This window comes from Dipodomys ordii, unplaced genomic scaffold, assembly GCF_000151885.1.
Source record: "Dipodomys ordii isolate 6190 unplaced genomic scaffold, Dord_2.0 Scaffold34, whole genome shotgun sequence".
In the NCBI taxonomy this organism is placed as follows: domain Eukaryota; kingdom Metazoa; phylum Chordata; class Mammalia; order Rodentia; family Heteromyidae; genus Dipodomys; species Dipodomys ordii.
In genome coordinates this window covers 10515190-10536211 of record NW_012267250.1, presented here as the reverse complement: position 1 = coordinate 10536211, position 21022 = coordinate 10515190, and the positions used below count along the sequence as shown (strand labels likewise).

Genomic DNA, 21022 nt, shown 5'->3' with positions numbered 1-21022 from the left:
AGTGCTGGCACTGCCTGAAGGTGGCAGATAATTTTGAGAGTCTGTATTTCAGTAGCATGGACAGGGACAGTTACTCACCTGTTGCCTTCAGCACTGGAATTTGAGAATTTATGGAGTTAATGAAGCCCTTCCTTAAAACTACAGTATTTCAGAACTTGAGTGCCAAGATTTTTTTCCGTTACATATTATCCTGCTTAACCAGTTTTGGTAAGTATAAAAATATTAGTTTGATAATTGTTTCTAACAAATACTCCTTTCCAAGATTTTGTATTAAAATATGGTATGCTCAAGTTTTGAACAATATGTAACCATCTTCTCAAAGGATGATTTCAGGCTGTTTTGAAAATCAAGATTATATAAACCATTGTTTACAAAGCAGTAAACTAGGCAGCTTTAAAAGTAAGTTTGAAAACATTTTAATGGAATCTGGCTACACCATCACTTTGACGTTGGCTTGCTGAAGTAGCAATCACATCTACTGCAAGGAAGACCAAACTTTTAGTGTTTCTTCAGGGCCAACCTTGGCTTTTACTCCTGGATTTCAACATGCTAGGACAGTACCTTTAAACAGTTCTCTACTTAAAATATTCAGCCACTTCAAAGGCATTTGTTTTTACTTTGCTCAAGAAATAAATGGGCATCAAGTGTGTTGTTCTTCGAACCTTACCTGTGCTTTATAGGGTATTATAGATACCTCCATTACTGTTGATTTGTATTAAAAAGTAACTGCTGGAGAATAACTCCTTAAAAATGCATAATACTTTTGAGATGGCTCTTCATAATTATAAACAAGTTAATTAAACTTAACTGTCCATCAACTATACTATTTAATTTCAGTATCTTTACTGCTGAGATTAAGGCAATTTTTTCATATATTAAAAATTGCTGCTGTTAATATCTAACTTTTCAATATGTTTTGTGTGTATATATGTGTGTGGAGGAAGGATGGTCGGCATCTACAGATACTTATATGCCAAACAACAAATACATAAATCCTATAAAAGGAAAATCAAGAGCAGAACAAAATATTCAAGTCTTTAAGGCACTTCCTTTTTTAAAAGACAAAAATTATTTTGTTTTCTTGTAGTAATTTTCTTTTGGTTAAACCTGAGTTTTGTTACAGCAAAATAATGTATTTATACATTAGTTTCTGGTATTTTTGGTCATCCTGTTTCAAAGCACCAGTCGTAAGTTTGTATTATTTCTTGGACTTTAGAAATCTACAAACCACTTTTATTACAATATAATCCTATAGTTTAAACTGAAGTTTTAATAGTGATCAAAACATTGTAAAAAGGTAATGCCTTCTACATTCTTCAATAACAAGATTTCTCTTAAGTAATTTTAAACACATCTTTATTTTCCATAAACACACTGATTTTTAATGGGAAGTGTAAACTTGGATTCAAAGATTCAGTATCATTAAAAGTTTCATCTATGCTGGTGGGAGCCTCAGTACAATGGAACTGAGCAGCTTCCCAGGATCCCGAGTTCTGAATTCAGACCGGCAGTTGCAGGAGTAACTGTTCTCAGGACAGAATTGAATAGCAATGGGAAAAGGTCTGAATTAAAGATACATTGCTTCTTTGCTGGGCCACAGTATTAAAACACACAAGATCCAGAAATCATTTGCAACAGAGGAGCCATCAGAGTCCTCCTGATAAGCCAAGACTAAGGCACCTATAAGGTGACAATAGAAGGTGGGAAAATAAAACGTACACATTTTGGGAGAAGGGCTATTCATGCTGAAAGCTCAGGAAACTTACTCTTATTAATAAAACACATTGCTTAAAAAGCAGACTATCATTTTCTTTAATAAACACCATTTGTTATAAAGTCAAGCCATCAAATCAAGCTTAATAATAATCATTTCTGAAAGTAGTATATATGTAGGTACACAAAATTTCATATTGATATAACTGGTCACTGATACAGTTAGAAAACTTAAAAGCTTCAGAAGTATTTAGACAATTTCTCATCCACGAGAGGCAATTATTGCATTTATTATTCAACAGAAAAGTAATACCATTGTGCTCATTAGTCTTTCCAACGGGAAGGTAACTTCTATCCTATAGCCGTTACTAAAACAATCTGCCTTTCAGGACTACATGAAAACACAATAGCAGCAACATCAAGTCAGTTATGATTAATAGTTTATGCATAGAGGTGAGGTTTTTTTTCTTCTGCATTTTGTCTTTGTTATGCGCATATTCTCTCAGCATGTGTTCATTAAAACAAGTTATTTTGTTTACAACATTTACTCAATGAATCAAAAATTTCACTGTTCTTACTGATCTAGATCCAAAAGATATCACATTGTTTTCTCAGTCAATCTTTTGAAAAGCACCTAGTTTTCTTCTAAATTGCTTATAATTGAAAACTTTATACTTTTTGGTTTCTTGGTAATAAAGTCCTTAATAATTCTTTTATTACTAACCTGTTTTCAGGATGAGTTTCTATAAAGTAGTTTAATATACTTTATATTATACTACATTTACATTAAGTAATTTTTGCACATCAACAATGTAATTCAAAGACATACACAATCATTGCTGTGCTGTGAAAAAAAACTTGTGAGGCTAAGAAAATCATTTGTCTATCACCACTGGTTTTCAAAGTGAATGGCAGGCTGAGCTGCTTCACACTGTCTCCAAGGAATTTTAAACCACACAATGTGAAACTACCATTTTAGCAACCCTGAACAAAATTAATGAATCATGCCTGTGTTATGTGTTACAACAGGGTTTAGTAGCATGTTATGCGGAGTAAGTTACTTTTTTTTTTTAAAGATCATTCTCCATGGGTTTGCTCCTTCATACTATTAAAAATGGAATAAATACTCCTAAACCCTGCCCTCCATAATGCAGCGGCAAAGCACATATTGGTTTCCCAGAGTCAACACTTTCCACCAGTAATAGTAAATCTCCCTTTTACAAATATTAGAACTACTGCCACTGGGGCAAGTCAATCAAGAGGGCTTAGACGACAGCTGGCCAAATTTTAGTGTGTTTATTTCTACAGTTTGTTCTCATGAAAAGTTTTGTGAATAAAAGGAATCCTATAAATAGTAAAAAGGGAAAACAGTGCTCCGTAGGCTGAAGCAAATGGTGTCAATACACTTGTAAACAAGGTAAAGTTGCTCAGACTAGGGAAAGGACAGAAATAAAACAAAAGTATAGATAGCACAACTGTTCATTCCAAGAGTTCAAAGTGGGAAGTGTTTAATCCCAAATTTTGGAGCTTTAAAACAGCTAATAGTTAATGCTCAAGTTTTCTGGCCTAGATTACCTGTATCTATTGAAAACTTGTCATTGGAGCCAGCATTGGTTCTCTGAGAAGCTGAGAAAACATCACTAGCAATTCGGCTGGAAACAGCCCCTCTGAATGCTAGAGTTCTTGAAAAAACATGAAACAGCCATCAACATAATTTTTCTACCTTTTTACAGGAAGATATTGGAAGTAGCAGGTGTAGAATTCAACAGCTTGGCTAAGAGTCTTACATTCAATTATTTGGAAGCATAGCAGATTCAGCTCCTCTGAATCTTCTTGTTAGAATGGCCCTAACACCTATTAAAGTATATTAAGACAAAGGAAACGAGACTTGAGGATAATAGTTTTTGCATTAATGGTGAATCTACAACCAAAGGGGAAAAAAAAATATCTCAACTGGCAAATTTGGACTCCAGACTTCTGGGGACGATAAGCTGTAAGGAATCAGCTCCCACTGAAATAGGAAGGTGTTGGTTTCTTAGTAGACACCACCTGAATAACCAGATGTTATAGGATCAAAGGAGGAAAAATTACAAACTTTATCCTCGACATGCATAGTTAAGTCTTGGGGGTGATCCCCAAACTGGAACAGATGACTTAATTTTCATAGGGAATTAGGATAGTGAGGGTATCTCACTTTTTAAAAAGTAGCTCACATGGCAACCCAGTTTTTACCAATGAACTGAAAACTAAAACAATCCAAACTACTGGGTCATGCACAGTAATAAGTTAAAACTGTAAGGGCGAAAAGGTCGAAAGGGCAGGGAGAAGAAAGCAATCCCTATTTAGTGAAAGATGTGTGTTGGGGGGGGGCGGGAGGGCACCACTTAATGTATTGGTACAGTATGGAAAATGGGAAGAATATTTTCATTATGGCTTGAGATGGAAGCGCTTCGGAGAGTTCCTGCCCAACTCTCCCCAATCAAAGCTTTGATGGCAGCTGACAGTACCCAAAACAACCCTGCCTCCTCCTGCCCACCCTGACCCTATAACCAGTCCGGTCACTCTAGTTTCTAGAGGCTGCTGAGGAAGCTGGACTATCCCTGTCCCTCCAGGAGGATCCAACACCCAGGCTAGAGGGCAGAGGGAGCAGAAGGAAGTAAGGGAGTGTGGGGAGGGGAAAAAGGGAGGGGAGAGGGAGGGATAGACAGAGACAGAGAGCGCGCAGGAGATCGGGAGAAGGGGAGAGCCCTTGTGGCGGGGTGGTGGGCAGCCAGGCCCTGATCCGGAGCAGGGGACATCTTCAGCCCACCGCGCCCAGGGGCCGGTGGCTTCAGGGCAGGACCTTAGGACCTGGATAGGGCTCTCCCTCGCACCAGAAGTCATCGGCCTGCGGGGTCTCGAGGAGCCACACTTCTCGAGGCAGGTCACTGGTCGAGCCGGAGGCCCCTCTGGGCCTGATGGGCTCCAGCACCCGGTAATAGTGGCAGTCTCGGCCATCATCTGGGTCGTAGGGCGGAGCCAGGATGTCCAGGAAGGCGGCGGGCCCGTCCACCGCGTCGATCTGGTGTAGGTTGTCCCGGTACGGCGTGAGGACGCAGGGGCCGCTGGCCTCGGTGTACTCGCCCTGGGAGCGCAGGACCCCCGGCCGCACGGCCTCCCGCTCTTTGGCTTGCAGCGGCGGCTCGAACTGCTGCTCGGGCGGCGGAGCCCGCGGCCGCTGCCCGCCGCCCGCCTCCAGCTTGTCCATGCAGCTGATGCGCACGGTGCCGTACAGCACCTTGAGCATGCCGTGCATGCCCGGGTGGTCGTGCAGCGGGATGGAGGTGCCGCTCTTGAGCAGGAACACGCCGAGGCTGAAGCCGTCCGTCTCGTAGATGTGCATGTAGGTGACCGGCGGGTGGCTGGGCGGCAGGGGCTGCAGCGTGGCCTTGCGCGGGGCAATGTTCAGGTCTTCGGCGCGGACCTGGGTCAGCAGGTTCTTCAGCTTGCTCAGGTTCTCCGGGAAACCGGGAGGCATCGGCACCTCGGCACCCGAGGCCGCGCCGCGGTCGGAAGAGCCGCGGCCGCCCCCACTGCCCCGGAAGGTGAGGCAAGCCTGGCGGGCTATCCGTTGGATTAAGGAAGCCATGTTGTCTCGGGGCATGCTCGGTGGATCGTCCGCGAGCCGGGGCCGGCCCCCTCCTTTCCTCCGCCCCTTGCGGTCCCCGGCGGCCGCCACGGCTGCCCGCAGCCCCTGGGACGTTAGGCGGGAGGCCCAGTAACTACCGGCCCGTCCGGCGCGCGGCGCCGCCGCCAACTTCAGCAGCCACGAGTCCGTCGCAGGCCGACGCGCCGAGCTGGCGTCCTCCCCCCGAGCGCGCAGGCGCACGGCTCACGGCCCGCACTCACGCTCCGAGAAGCAGGTACCGGTGGTGCGGACGGTGCCAAACTTGGCTTTAAACCCGGCGCTCCATTCATGCGACCCGCACCTACTACGGCCGCAGGGCGTTCCGGAAGCCGCGTGGAGCATGCTGGGACTTGTAGTCCACCGTTCCGACCGAGCGCTGACCCGCGCTGTCGTGGCTAACTGGAAAAGAGACATAACATGACACCCGTTGAGCACAAAGCGACCTTACCCGCCGGCTCTCCCCTTAAGATACCAAAGTAATTTTTTTTGGTTTGACAAGTGGTATTTGGGAAGTGCATGAGATTTAGCCGCTTGACTACAACTCCCGGCGACCCCCGTGTCTTAGGTTGCGCACTTCCGGCAGCTGGCCGGTGGTGTGGATAGAGCCTTCAGCTGCGGGCAGGCGTTGGGCCGGGGGGTCGTTGGCCTTCCGGCGCCGCTGGCTAGAGGTCGGAGCGGGGTCGCCTTCTTTGCCCTTGCTCCGGGGAAGACGGGAGGCTGTGGATTCCACCTGAAGTTGCACGTAGCCGCCCGGGTAGCACTGGGTCAGCCGCTGGGATTTCAGAAAGCGCTTTCGTCACCCGAGCATCTCCGGAGGGGGGGGGAGGGGTGCAGGGGGGTCCAGCACCGCCGGCCCCGGCTGGGGTGGCGTCTGGGCCCTGGACGCTGCTCTGGTTCTGCAGGGGAGCAGTCCCTTCCCGGGAGTGTCCGAGGACCCCCAGGCTCTGTTAGAATAAGGGTTCCTGAACCCTGGTTGGCCCTTGAGGCGAAGCCTGTATCGGAAGCTCTTATAAATAATAGATTCCGTACAGTCGTGGAGCGATGGATGCATTCGGTGACGCGGATCCCTTCCTGCAGAAGCTGCATGGAGCACTTTCCGCAGGGGCATTTTACTTCGGGAAGTGCCTGCTTTTGACCGAAGCAGCAGCAGAAGGCTTGAAAAGCAAGACATTAGATATCATGACTTCAGACTTAATCCCCCCTTGGATTTCCAGAGCTAAACATGAGCTTTGTGTACATTTTGTTACCAGTGATTTATTGAAATCCCTTCTTGTTAAAATAGGCATCCGTTTTTAGTGGGTTATGTAATCTCGCTAATGAGGACTCACAGTGCCGCAGACACTTATGTGAAGTGCATTATGTAATGAACGTTATAACGTTTAATCCTCAGAAACTCTTCAGAGGTAGGCACTAATATGATCTAGGATAGCTTGCAGATGAGGAAATAAGTTACACAAGGCTATCGGGTTGTAACTCATCAGGATCATATAAGTAACAACAAATACTAGTTAGCCTGCAACCATGCTGGATTTCCAAATCTGTTACTTTTTATTACTTGTCTACACACGGCCTTAAATGAAGTTCATTATTTTCATCTACAGATTGGTATAATAAGGTACCTGTGTAAATCACTGATGACACACCACCTAAAACCATAATAGTTACCATGTTATAGAGTAGCTGTTATTAAAGTTTTTAAATGACTAAAAGTTGTACTTTAAAAATCCAGTGGATGGATAAATATTTAGCAAATACTGAAATGGGCCATGACTTGTGTTGAAAATCAGCTTCAGGGTAGAGATTTAAAAGATTATTATTGGTAAAACCATCTTCCTGGTAATACCACTCCCCAGGTTCTTTAGTTTACCTACGTAAAAAATACCTGGGGCTGTATGTCTAGAGTCTCAAATTGTGTTGAAACCTTCTGAATCAGCTTTTTTGCACACTGATTTTTTTTTAACAATGAATCAAGTGCAGTCATATAGTAATTTTTGGTCCACAGATTACCTTCATATTTCATTTTAATACTGCCCTTCTGAGGTTCACTAATGAACAATACTGACCCTAAGGTCTTTGGCCCTTAGCACATTGCTTGACTTTCTGTCCCAAGGAGTAGCTATCATAGGCTGAGTGGGTTTTAAATTTTTTAAAAAAAATTATCATTAATGTCCTGTTTTATGCTCTTTATTTTGTTTTCCTCAGTGTTGGTATAAGAATGAAGATCAAGAGAAATCTAGAAAAGGGAACAGACAAGAAAAGAACATTGATAGTAAGCAGATGCTAGAAAATACATGGCAGAACACGATTTGGGAGAAGTTTAGAATAAATGGACTGTATCACCCATTAAAAAGTGATAGTCAAAGCCAGGCACTGGTGGCTCACACCTGTAATCCTAACTACTCAGGAGGCTGAGATCTGAGGATTATGGCACATAGCCAGCCTGGACAGAAAAGTCCCTGTGAGACAGTTATCTCCAATTGACCACTCAAAAAGTGGAAGGGGAACTGTGGCTCAAGTGGTAGAGTGCTAGCCATGAGCACAGAGAGGCTCAGGGACAGTGCCCAGGCCCTGAGTTCAAGCCCCACAACCGACAAAAAAGAAAAAAAAGTGATAGCCAGTAGGTACCAGGCATTGCTGTAGGTTTGGGGGATTCAGTAAGGAACAGAGTAGACAAGGTTTGATTTCCCTAGAATATGCATACGACTTTGTGTCCATATTTAGGGAGTAGTTAAATATGCTGTGGTTCAAATGTGTCTTCCAAAGGTTTGTGTGTGGAAACAGTTTACATATGTTGATATTTACAGGTAGCATCTTTAGTTAGGATTAGAGTAGTTCTGATGACTTTAAGAGCATTATAAGAAAAAGAGGATCCGAGGTTGTTTATGTGCTATTTTTCTGTTACATAAGAACATCCTTGAGGGCTGGGAAGGTGGCTCAGTGGTAGAGCGCTTGCCTTGCATGCATGAGGCCCTGGGTTCGATTCCTCAGCACCACATAAGCAAAAAGAAAAAAGCCGGAAGTGGCACTGTGGCTCAAGTGGTAGAGCGCTAGCCTTGAGCTGAAGAGCTGAGGGACAGCGCCCAGGCCCAGAGTTCAGGCCCCACGACGGACCCCCCCCCCAAAAAAAGAACATCCTTGATATATGTGACGCCCTGAACTACCCAGCCTCCAGAGCTGAAACATAAATCCCTGTTCTCTAGAAATCAGTCAGTTTTGAGTATTGTGCCCTAGCAGGAGAAAATGGACTGAGACAGGGTATGTGTAGTTGGCAATATATTTTCAGGCAGAACTAACTTCTACAGACAGTTAGCTTGGTAAGATGATATATTTGTGTGTGATATTTATCTATTATTTAGTTTTAAGTAGATGTAGAAAGAGGTTCGAATCCCATAAATCACATTGTGAGCACAGTGTATCTTGCTCGATCTCATCCCTCTTCCATTGTTCTCCCCCATCTTTCCCTGTCCTATCCATACCCACAAGTTATGTAGTTCAACTTTTTCAATGAGCCTAACAGTCATTGAATACACTGTTGTTTTAAATTGGATTGTTATGAATTATTGGAGGATCAGATTTGAGTGGTGCTTGAAATCACTGAGTTAAACTGATGAAAATCTGGGGTCAGTGTATTCTAGGATGAGGAAACAGCCCCGAGACTGTTGAGCAGGGTATTTTATATACCACAGCATTGACCAGGCAGGGAAGAACGTGATTCCTACCACGTAGAGAGGAAAAAGATAAAAGCCTGCAGGGTCATTGCATAGTCAGCTTCAGAGTTCCTGGAGGGAGACGTAATGGGAAAGGTAAGCAAGAGCCTGCTTACGTGTGAGTTATAGGCTCTGGGAGGGGACCTAGGGATCTATACGCTGTGATAGGGCACTGGATTTTATTATAAGGGAAGTGGGAAGCCTTGGGGAGCTTTGGATGTGAGGATGAGTTGATCTGTTTTATGTTTTTAAAGAGATTGGTGGTGGGACGAGTATAAAAGAAGAGAATGCAGATTCAAACCAGCAATCTAGAGGAAAGATAAGAAAAGTAGTGTAAAAACTGGTTATCTATTTTATAGGTACGGGTGACAGGCCTTTCTGATGAGCCATTGCTTTGGCAATTTATTTTAAAATATATTCTCCACATTTTCTCCTTCACAAGTTGACAGCTCTGTGGTGATAGGTAAGACTGATAAAGCTTAAATCCCACCTTCTGCCCACATCTATTATATTTAGGAATGGGGAAAGCACACAGAGGTATGAATAAAGCTGAGACTATTTTCTTCTTCTTTGCAGTTGCTTAATTAGTCAAGAAATAACTGGAAGAGCCTCCAGCCTACATCTGTTTAACTTGCCTGCTCGTTTATAGAATGTTATCATTCTTTGAGAACTCTGCTGTTATTTTTTCTTTCATCCTTATTCTTTCACTTTACTGACTTTTACATAGATCTTTTTTTTATTTTTTAATTTTTTTGGGGGGGGTCCAGTCACAGGGCCTGAACTCTGGGTCCGGGCGCTGTCCCTCAGCTCTTCAGCTCAAGGCTAGCGCTCTACCACTTAGCCACAGCGCCACTTCTGGCTTTTTTTTACTTTTTGCTTATGTGGTGCTGAAGAATCGAACCCAGGACCTCATGCATGCAAGGCAAGCACTCTACCACTGAGCCACCTTCCCAGCCCTTACATAGATCTTTTATATTTCATTTTGTTTATCTTTTCTTCACACTGGGACTCAGTCTGAAAGAACACAAAAATCCTGATATTCTCAGAATCCCTAGCCTCACTTTTGCCTTATTCTTGGCTATAGTGTAAGCTGGAAAGTTCTCTGTCCCATGTCCAGTTGTCACTGTCCCCTTACTTCTATATTTACCTTTTATATTAGGATAGAACATGGTAAATATAATGATTGTAATTTTTTTTTTTGTTAATCATGGAGCTTCAACTGAGGGCCTTGGTACTGTCCCTGAGCTTTTTTGCTCAAGGTTAGTACCATACCACTTTGAGCCACTTCCAGTTTTCTGATGATTAATTGAGGTAAGAGTGTCACAGACTTTCCTTCCTGGGCTTGCTTTGGACTGAGATACACAGATCTCAGCCTTCTGAGTAGCTAGGATTATAGGCATGAGCCACTGGTGCCTGGCTTTGATAATGATTTTCTTGTTTTTAGAAACATACTTAGGCTGTGTGACATTTTGAACTCATATTGTGGCTTTCCAGATGACAAAAAATTTTGGTGTCAGTTTCTCATACTATATCATGAGTGAATGTCAAGTTGTAAAACAACTAATTGCAAAGTCAGAAGAATGAATGGCATGGCTCTGCCGTGAGCTATGCACCATTGACGACAGGATTCCGATTCCAGCGTACTCATGTTTGTGAGAGATGATTTGTAAGTTTATTTCCTGCATTTCCTTTGCCATCATGGAGGATGGAGAGAACTAGAAAAATTATCCAAACAAAGCCAACTGTACATATTTTCTTTAATTGTATTTATCTCATGTTACTTAACATCTTTCTTAGCTCAGTCAGCCTTCACTAAGATCTTGCAAAGTAACTGTGCCCTACTCTAGTTGAGCCTTGTGTACTTATCCAAAATCCTATCAATTACTGTATAGGCTGTTTAATTTGCTAATCTAAGGAATTGTTAAGAGGTAAATCAGGCTTTATTGCCTTAATATAGTTCAGAGGTTTGTGTTGTATAGCATACAACACAATAATTACACATTAAGATAGAAAAATATTCCCATGGATTCATTTATTTATATGTTATGCTTTCTGTTATATTCAACCTGACATACTACTGAAAGCTAGGTATTACTATTTTGGTGGTTGATTTGAAATTTTAGCTGCCCCTCTACCACTTTGATATCAGAAAGCTCATCCTCTTAGCCTTTAAGCATTTTTATTTTTATTTTTTTGCCAGTCCTGGGGTTTGGACTCAGGGCCTGGGCACTGTCCCTGAGCTGCTTTGGCTCAAGGCTAGCACTCTACCACTTGAGCAACAGCACCACTTCGGGCTTTTTCTGTTTATATGGTACTGAGGAATTGAACCCAAGACTTCATGCATGCTAGGCAAGCACTCTACCACTAAGCCACATTCTAGCCCGCAATGTAATTATTATGAGACTCAAAATAGTTGTGAACTATAAATTGAATTCAAACACTTTAGTTCTCATAATTACCCTCTCCTCTTTTCATGCTTCTTGTTTTTCTTTTCCTTTTAGACATTTTTCTTCTAAGAAGACATTTTCTATCTCCACCTCCCCCGCTTTCCCATCTGTTCTTTTCCTCCTGGCTGAGAGATTTAAAAAAAAAACAAACCTTTATATTTATTTTAATTAATGAATTTTAAACAGAAATGGTAAAACAGTTGATGTTCAACTTCAAGAGGCAGTGAAAGGGAAAATCATCTTCCTTTACTTGCCAGGAAACTGTATGTTCATTGCTGGTGCTTGCCTGAAAAATATCTGGGAAGTTGGGCTTCTAGACCTCCACATTCTTGCAGGGGAACAGAGAACATGTTCCAGAATCAAAGGAAATTAAGGTGGGGAAAAAACCCTTTGGAATGAAATTGGATTCTCCTGGAAGATGCCCTTCCTGAAGGATTCTTAGTAAATAACAGTTTTATGGTGATAGACTACAGATAGGATGTAAATGGATTCTTTGAACACTAATTAGTAAAACTCACTTTAGGGACTTTTATCTGCAATTAGTCACCAGAAAACAGGAAGTGGCACTGTGGCTCAAAGTGGTAGAGCACTAGCCCGGAGGAAAAGAGCTCTAGGACAGCACCCAGGCTGTGAGTTCAAGCCCCATGACCAACTAAAAGAACAGAAAGTACAATTTGAAAATACAGCAACAAGCATGGAAGGGTAATGAGAGTGTGGTGCTACTCTGAGCCCACAACCAGCTATGTGGCCTGGAACATGTCATTTCCCTTCTTGGAACCTAGGCAGTTTCCTTGTTTATATAGTATCTAATCTGGATGGTGTACCACGTTCCTTCTAACTTTAAAAATATTAGCCAGGCGCTGGTGGCACATGCCTGTAATCCTAGCTACTCAGGAGGCTGAGATCTGAGGATCATGGTTCAAAGCCAGCCAGGGCAGGAAAGTCTGGAGACACTTATTTTATTGGAGACTCGTATGTCCAATAATCCACTAAAAACCAGATGTGGTACTGTGGCTCAAGTGGTAGAGAGCTAGCCTTGAGCTGAAGAGCTGAAGGACAGCGCCCAGGCCCAGAGTTCAAGCCCCACAACCAATCAAGTAAATAATAAAATATGAATTTAAAAAATTACAATTACACAAAAATAATAGAATTTCACATTGAACCACTGCAGGACCTTGCAAAAGATAACACAGGGGGCTGGGAAGGTGGCTCAGCAGTAGAGTGCTTGCCTTGCATACATGAGGCCCTGGGTTTGATTCCTCAGCACTACATAAATAGAAAAAGCCAGAAGTGGTGCTGTGGCTCAAGCAGTCGAGCACTAGCCTTGAGCTGGAGAGCTGAGGGATAGCTCTCAGGCCCAGAGTTCAAGCGCCACGGCTGACAAAAAAAAATTAACACAAGTGACAAGAACACCCAATATCATGCATACAGATATTTGATTGCTCTTTTGTGTCTTGTACTTTATAGTTTAAAGTAGATTCTATTGACTTTTCCTGAATATAGATTATTGAGTAAAATGAGCAAGAGTTTTTGTTTAAAATGTTTTCCCTTATTCTTAGTTTTCATAGTGTATTTTTTTCAAAGAAAAACTTTTTTTTCCTTCTAAGTACAAATTACATGCAATCAGAGTGCCATGTATTGCTATTGGGAAAAGCAAAACATGCCTTGAGTTAACTACATATTTCAACAGGACCTGCTGAGGTAATTGACAAGCAACATCACAGTGCCTAGAAATTCCTCTAAGGCAGCAGAGCTTTAGTTTAATTAGATAATTATCCCTGGTCAGCCTATAATGAATGCCCAGGCAATTAGCAATGAATTTGGGCTGCTAGAGCCTATTTTTCCTCTTTTGTGTTCCTTTGCTGTCATTAACAACTAGAACTACTGAACAATTTATATCTTCACACTAACAATCAACTTCATTATCAGCAAACTCTTTGCAAGCGATAAAGCAATAAGAGCTGATGTTGGTTGTACAACATTAAGTGATTATGTTAAGTAATGCCATTTATTTGCCTAGTTGTCCTGCTGCTGTATTATATCAAACAAATTGGGCTTTTAAAAGCAATGCACACTCCATGATTTTGATGATTGCTTTATTTGTCAAACCCAAGCAACTAGCAAAAGATGTACCTCAATTTGTAGTTCTTTCTCAGTGGCTTTCATCAGACCTGAAAAAATAAAACAGTTCCAAAAGTAAGACCTTAAAAAAAAAGCCTTCCTTCATGGCCTATTGATCCTTACATTTGGAAAGCTTGAGGTAAGTTTTAGTAAGTGAAATAACTACTCTAGGTTGGCTATCTTCTCTGTGGGGACATTTCAGTCTCCTGGTTGACAGAAGAAACCATTATGGCTTTTCCTCACATCTTTTCATTGCCAGTCTTTCTCATAATGTTTCTTAGAGGAGTGACGGAAGAGAAAAGAAAAAAGTGGTCATGATAAAGATAGAGAGAGCTTTCAGAAGCGGAAATGCAAAAGGAGTTACCAAAGAAGTGTCGATTGTGTTTCTAAAGCTGAGTGTGGATATTATGAATGTACTAGGTTGCTCTAGGTCTGGATCTTGAAAAATGGACATTTTCAGTTGTTCAGGGAGTTTATATACCTACAAAGAGAGAGCTTTTGCAGTATCTAAAGCCCTTAATATGCAGGGTGCTCTTTTTTTATTTGTTTTTGATCCAAGCTTAAGATTTGAACTCAGTATCTGACTCATTTACTCATTGGCTGGCATTCTACCACTTGAGCCATGCCTCCAAACACTACAGAGTGTTCTTATATCAACTCTGTTCTAATTACTAGTAATCTAGTAGGATTTGGAAGATTAAACCCAATTGTAAATATCAGTTTATTAGTTAATTAGATTTATTGCTTATTATTGAAGCAGAATTTAAAATGTGTAAACAATTTTTCTTCTGATTGGAATGTGAACATTGCCTTATCATTTTTTATCTTGAGACTTCCCATCTGGCAGGTCTTGGAAATATTTTTTTTTCTACTAAGCAATGAAATAGCAATTAGAGTTTCAGAAGTGCCAATTTTAATCATAACTTCCATTTCCAAAATAGAAAAACTTGAAAGAACTATATAAGGCATCCTCATTTATTCAACTGACTGTTTTGAAAAGTACTTTAATTCAGAATCAGGGTTAAGATATCCCAGAAATGTTAAGAAAAAATTCAGATCCTTCCAAATTATGGTCATTTCTATTCTAAAAATCAATGATTTCAATGATATTTATGTTTATATCATTCAGATATGAACTTTATAGCTTACATGGAAAAGGATTAGCTTACATAGACAAGGGGTTCTTACCTGTAGCAATTTGACATTTGGTCAGATAATTCTTGCTGTGTGTGATGAGGCAGCTGTCATAGGCATTTAGCAACACCCTTGATCTCTGCCCACTAGGTGACAGTAGAATCATCCCCCCCCCCACACGATTAGTGTCATCACAAATATCCAACTGTTGCCAGATGTGTCTAGGCTGGGGGGAAATGTCTTCTCTATTTGAGAACCAATAATACAGGATAAGATATTAGCAATGTTTTTCTGTAAAAGCATTTCAATATAGAGCCAGGTACCAGTAGCTCATGCCTCTAATCCTACCTACTCAAGAGGGTAAGACCTGGAAGGTCTTAAAAGCCAACCCAGGCAGAAAAGTCTGATACTCCCCCTCCAATTAACTAAAAACATTCTGGACTTCAGGCATGCTTAAGTGCCAGCCATGAGCACAAGAGCCAAGTGAGAGTATAAGGCTCCAAGTATAAGCCCCAAATTTCAATATAAAAAATCAAATGTGGGCTGGGAATGTGATTTAGTGGTAGAATGCTTACTCAGCCTGCATGAAGCCCTGGGTTCGATTCCTCAGTATCATATAAACAGAAAAGAAGCTGCAGTGGTAGAGTGCTAGCCTTGAGCAAAAGAAGCTCAGGGACAGTACCTAGACCCTGAGTTCAAGCCCCAGGACTGGCAAAAAAAATGTGTTGAATTTGGGTGTATAATAGTCTTTAATACATTTTAATTATACATTAAACAATCAGAACCAGTTTGGAGTAACATGGGGGAATTGGGGAAAAATTATTCCTGCTCCCAAATTCTAATGGACTTTCCCACATGGCCTACTACAGCGTGGATGGATCCCCCTTGTAGAAATTAATTTCTTATGTTAAAATGCAGATGTTTCTAAGAGAACCATCCTTTTACATTAAAATGGAACCTTCAGTTTTGAGCTCAAAACACTGACGTTATTAATTCATATCTACGTTTCTAATTACAATACCATCTTTTAGGAAGAAGACTCAGAAGAAACATCCCAGGGGAAAAAGAGCTGTTTGGTGAATGAGAAGGGCTTTGTGTAAGAAAAAAAATGATGAGAGAAATGAAGCACATGTTTGTGGGTTTATTCTATGCCTACATATATCTTTACATCCTATTCTTGTTTTAAAAAAATAATGAAGAAGGATCCAAGGTGTTCTTTCATAGATGAATGAATAAACACACTATAACTATTCAGACAAGGGAATATTTTTCAGTAATGAAGATGACTTATCAGACACAAAAGAATTTAGACACCACTTACTTTTCATTTGAAAATACATACTGGCAGGGTGCCAGTGGCTCATGACTGTAATCCTAGCTACTCAGGAGGCTGAGATCTGAGGATCATGGTTCAAAGCCAGTATGGGCAAGGAAAGTCTGTGAGACTCTTATCTCCAATTAACCAGCAGAAAACTGGAAGTGGTGCTGTAGCTCAAGTGGTAGTGCGCTAGCCTTGAGCTGAAGAGCTGAAGGACAGCGCCCAGGCCCAGAGTTCAAGCCCCATGACTGACAAAAAAAAAAAAAGACAAAAAACACATATGGATTCAAGGTATGTGATATTCTGACAAAAATAAAACTACAGAAATGTAAAAAGACCAGTGATTGCTATTTTTTTTATTTTTATTGTGAAAATACTGTACAGAGGGGTTACAGTGATTGCTATTTGTTATGAGAGAGACAGACAGACAGACGAATAGTTAGACAACAGATTTTTTTTTTTTTTTTTTTTTGCTCAGGGGACTTGAACTCAGGATCTGAGCACTGTCCCTGAGGTTTTTAGCTCAAGGCTAGTGCTCTACCACTTTGAGCCACAGCTTCACTTCCCGTTTTCTAGTGGTTAATTGGAGGTAAGTGTCTCACAGACTTTCCTACCCAGGCTAGCTTCAAACCATGATCCTCAGAGTTTAGCTTCCTGAGTAACTAGGATTACATGCAGGAGCCACCAGCATCAGGCTGACAATTGGATTCTTAGGGTAGTGGACTGTCTCTATGTGGTACCTGTGTTGGACTTTTCATTGTTGTGACAAATACCTGAGACAAATAGTTTATGGGGGGGGGGTGAGGGAGGATTTGTTTTGACTCGCAGTTCTAGGAATTGGCTTCATTTTTTGGGGCCTGAGATATCATATTTTGAGCCTGAGGTGTGGCAGAACAGATTGACATAAAGGCCATGACAGAGCAGAGCTTCTCATCTGATGGCAGCCAGAAAGCAGAGATAATAAATGACAAGTCAAGATACATCTTGTTCAGGGTGCACCTTTAGTGACTTCTTTCCAGCTAGGCCCACCTTTCACAGTTCTACCACCTTCCAATAGTTTATTTGCATTTCATAAGCACCAGTGGATAAAATCACTGCTTAGGTCAAAGAACTCACAACTTCAATGTCTCTGAAAATTTCCTTGCAAACACATTCAGAGGTGTGCTTTACTACTCTTCCCCCACCCCCCCTCATTTCCCCACATCTCTCAATCCAGTCAACAATCAAGATCAGCCCCTAGACTTATGATGAGTACATGTCATATAAATTTAACCAAATCCATAGAATGTATGAAGAGTGAACTCTAATGTAAACTATGGACACTAGATGATAATGAGAGGGAAACTGCACGTAGGGAGACGGGAGATAGATAGGAAGTCTCTGTACCTGTCATTTAGTTTGCTGTGAAACAATTCTAAGAATAAAGTCTCTTTTCAGAAAAAGAATGAATACCATGTAGAGGAATGGTAGTTACTTTTTAATATATTTTCTTCTCTATGTTGAGTATCCTAGTTTAAGTTTGAAAAGTTACTGTAAATGAAATCTAATGCCTTGAGGAGTATTCATTGGGTAGAGATTGAATACATCACCTACTATCTAAACTTTCTATCCATTCTAATAGAGGAACTAAGAGAGGCATGGATCCTGTGTTTCCTTTATTGATGTGTAACATTTAATAACCGATAGTTTTAGCCTATAAAATGTCCACCAGGCCTTTTCAGCTCTGCACAATACCAGGGTATAATCCACAACTTCTTATAAGTAGATGTTCCAGCTGGTATTCAATAATAATATAAAAATACTTTCTAATAACCAAAATAGTGTTCAATTAAAATGAACTTTCCAGTGGGTCAGGCCTATAATCCTAGTCACTCAGAAGGCTGAGACCTGATGATCATGGTTCAAAGCTAGCCCTGGGAAAGAAAGTCTATGAGATTCTTATCTCCAATTAACCACCAAAAGGCTAGAAGTAGAGCTGTGGGTCAAGTGATAGAGCATGAGCCTTGAGCACAAAAGCTTGGAGACAGTGCATAATTCAAGCTCCAGGACTTCCCCTAACCCCAAAAAGAATATTTTCAAAGAGTCACTGCACAACAACAAAAAAGAAAGTTTGACTGAAAATAAAACACACACAGAATCTAGGAGAGAGACACGAGGTTTGATGATTAGCATGCTAAAGCTGGTTCTAGAGTATTTTTATAAATTCTTCAGTAGCTCTTCATTCTACTTGAATCTAGGCTACAGAATTTCAGTTATCCATGCTGGGGTTTTGTTTGTTTGCCTTATCTTGGGGAATTATGTCATTTTGCTTAGGCCATGACTAAACTTTGAGTATAGGCTTTGTTTATTTTTGCTTTTCCCATCCAGTGTCACTTTAATTCTTGGTTTCTTTCTAAACTGAAGGAGTCTAAATATACCACACATACCAGTAAGGTTTGGCAGCAGGCATCTCTTTTGCAATTTCCTTCAAAGAACCCTTCAAGCATCCTACTACATAGTATATTAAGTTACATACTCCTGGACTGGTTACTGACTTTGTACTTTCTAGTTGTTAATCTAACCTATTTTCAAAAGTCCAGCTGAGCATCAAAGTAAAATATTCTTCCTTATTATACTGTTGTTATGTAGCATTCCCAATTTTTTCCTCACATTTTTTTAGGTTCCTAACTTTAAACTGAACTAAATGCATAATTATTTGTCTTGTACTATTACCTATGAATTTGTCATATTATTATAATGAATCAACAAAATTTCACATGTGTCCCTTTTGGCCTAACTTTCCCGCGCTAACCTTATGTTTTTACCTTTCTTCTTTTAAGCTCATTTTCCTATCATATTTAACACAAAGATGGTGACTTATTACAAATAGTAGCAATAGTACACCAAGGCCATGGGACACCATCATGACTTCCCATTTTCTTCCCTGAGCCCTGAAGCTTCTGGCACTTTACCTCTTATCACACTCTTCATCCTAGTAGGGTGTAAGACTGAACAAAAATATCAATATTTGAAAATAGAACTGGTATTATTCCCTTAGAATCAGTTACCTCTTTGTTTAAACAACTGGGCATCTCATCAACTCGCAACTTAATGCATGCTGATGACACAACAGCAATGAGCAGCATTTCATGTAGGTGTAGGTACTACTACTCAGCTGGCTTCTCCCCCCCCCCGAATACTTCAGTTATACTTGAACTCTAGTCATAAATACTGAAAAATTTGACCACAGCTACCCAGTCCTTTAGCTCCATCTCATTTAAATTACTTATATATTCTCAACGCTATTGGACTGCTTGAGTTTCTGCTTTTCTGTGTGTGTGGTCATATTTCATTTCCTAACTTGCCTTGAAACTCCTTCAGGACAGAGTCTGAGTTTTACTGTTTGGGTGTCTGCACGTAGAGAGGGTTTACAATGGCCAGAAGTAATGATTACTCTGACATCTTCTCTTTATCCCCCCCCCCACTCCTATCAGGGAGAGAGGAAAGCATATGCCTTATCTTAAGAAAGCACCCATTTAACACCTTCTTTGCATTTAAGTTGGGAAAGAGAAACCATGTAACACCCTATAGAGATAACTTCATGTTATATCACTATCATGATTGGGCATTGTTTGAATCTTGGTTACGGGGCAACATTTCCATTGTTTATAAACAGCTTCTATGCAGGGATGGGAGAAAGACTTTAGTGGTTGGCTTGAAACAAAGGGTACTGAGAAAGGCTTCTTTGAATTTAAGTTTTAGCTGGCAATTGTGAGATCAGGGATCTTTGTAGCTTAGGGTCATCTGTGGACATTTAATTTGGAGATCAGTTAGAATAGTACAACTATAAAGCTTCCTTGTCAGTTTTAGGGGATTTTGTCATTATTCAATAAAGTGTAACTTTCAGTTGAACTGAGAATCTCACACTTTTTCTTTTTTCAGCGCTAAGGATGGAACCCAAGGCCATTCACATACTAGGCAAGTGCTCGGCCACTGACTACATTTCCAGACCTGCTTTTATTTTTGTGCCTGTCCTGGGGCTTGAACTCAGGGCCTGGGCTCTATCCATGAACATTTTTGCTACTTGAGCCACAGCTCCACTTCTGGATTTTTTTTTTTTGGTGGATAATTAGAAATAAAAGTCTCAAGAATTTTCTTGCCTGCGCTGGCTTCAAACTGCTATCCTCAGATCTCAGCCTCCTAAGTACCTAGGATTACAAGTGTGAGCTACTGGCATCTGGCTTTTATTATCTTCACTCATAGTCAGAATGGCATAATGCTTTGTCCACCACTGGCTTTGCCCATTCTCTGCTGTAGGCACTAAATCATCTCTCCATCTACTGCCTGGGCTGCTATTTCTTCCTTTCTGAGCACAAATGCCTTTTGTGGCCCCAAGATGTAATTCCAAAACAGCGCTTTGTACCAGCAACTGTGGGTTTTCCTTAAGGTAACTGTGGGTGGCCCCTTCATTTATTTTCTTGCTTCCTTTTTGTTTCTGTAAATTCTGCCCTCTACTTTCCCCCAAGGCACATGCTGTTCATGTAATCTGAATGGCCATTTAGAGGAAAGATCAGAAGTTTGTTGTTTCATTACTAACATAAATCAAAACTTTGTGTTCACACTGCAATCTGAGTGAATCCAGGAATAGCTTTGGGATTGCTAAGTGTCTGGAGAGCACTGACTACAGACATGTTTTGAAGCTGGCTATAATAGTTTCTACAGCTGTTAACAGTTCGTAGAAGAATGGCAGCATTATATATCAGCGTTTAAAATGTGCATGACTCGCATTGCACAGAAGTCAGATTGGGATAGAATTAGATTTTTTTTTCTGAATCTTAGCCAGGAAAGTCTTCAATAACTACAGAAATTCTTTTCACTGCTGAAATCAACATGAAGGACATTGTGTTATTATAATTGCTTATAGCTCAGCATGAAA

The 21022-nt window shown here is 41.0% G+C and overlaps 1 protein-coding gene across 1 annotated transcript; it reads right to left on the bottom strand.

Annotated features, from left to right (window-relative positions):
* Nucleotides 1-1339: 1339 nt before the first annotated feature.
* On the bottom strand, nucleotides 1340-5731 carry Ado (2-aminoethanethiol (cysteamine) dioxygenase). Its single transcript, XM_013017215.1, has one exon. The coding sequence runs from the start codon at nucleotides 5354-5356 to the stop codon at nucleotides 4544-4546; it is 813 nt and encodes a 270-aa protein (XP_012872669.1). The 5' UTR covers nucleotides 5357-5731; the 3' UTR covers nucleotides 1340-4543.
* Nucleotides 5732-21022: the final 15291 nt, after the last annotated feature.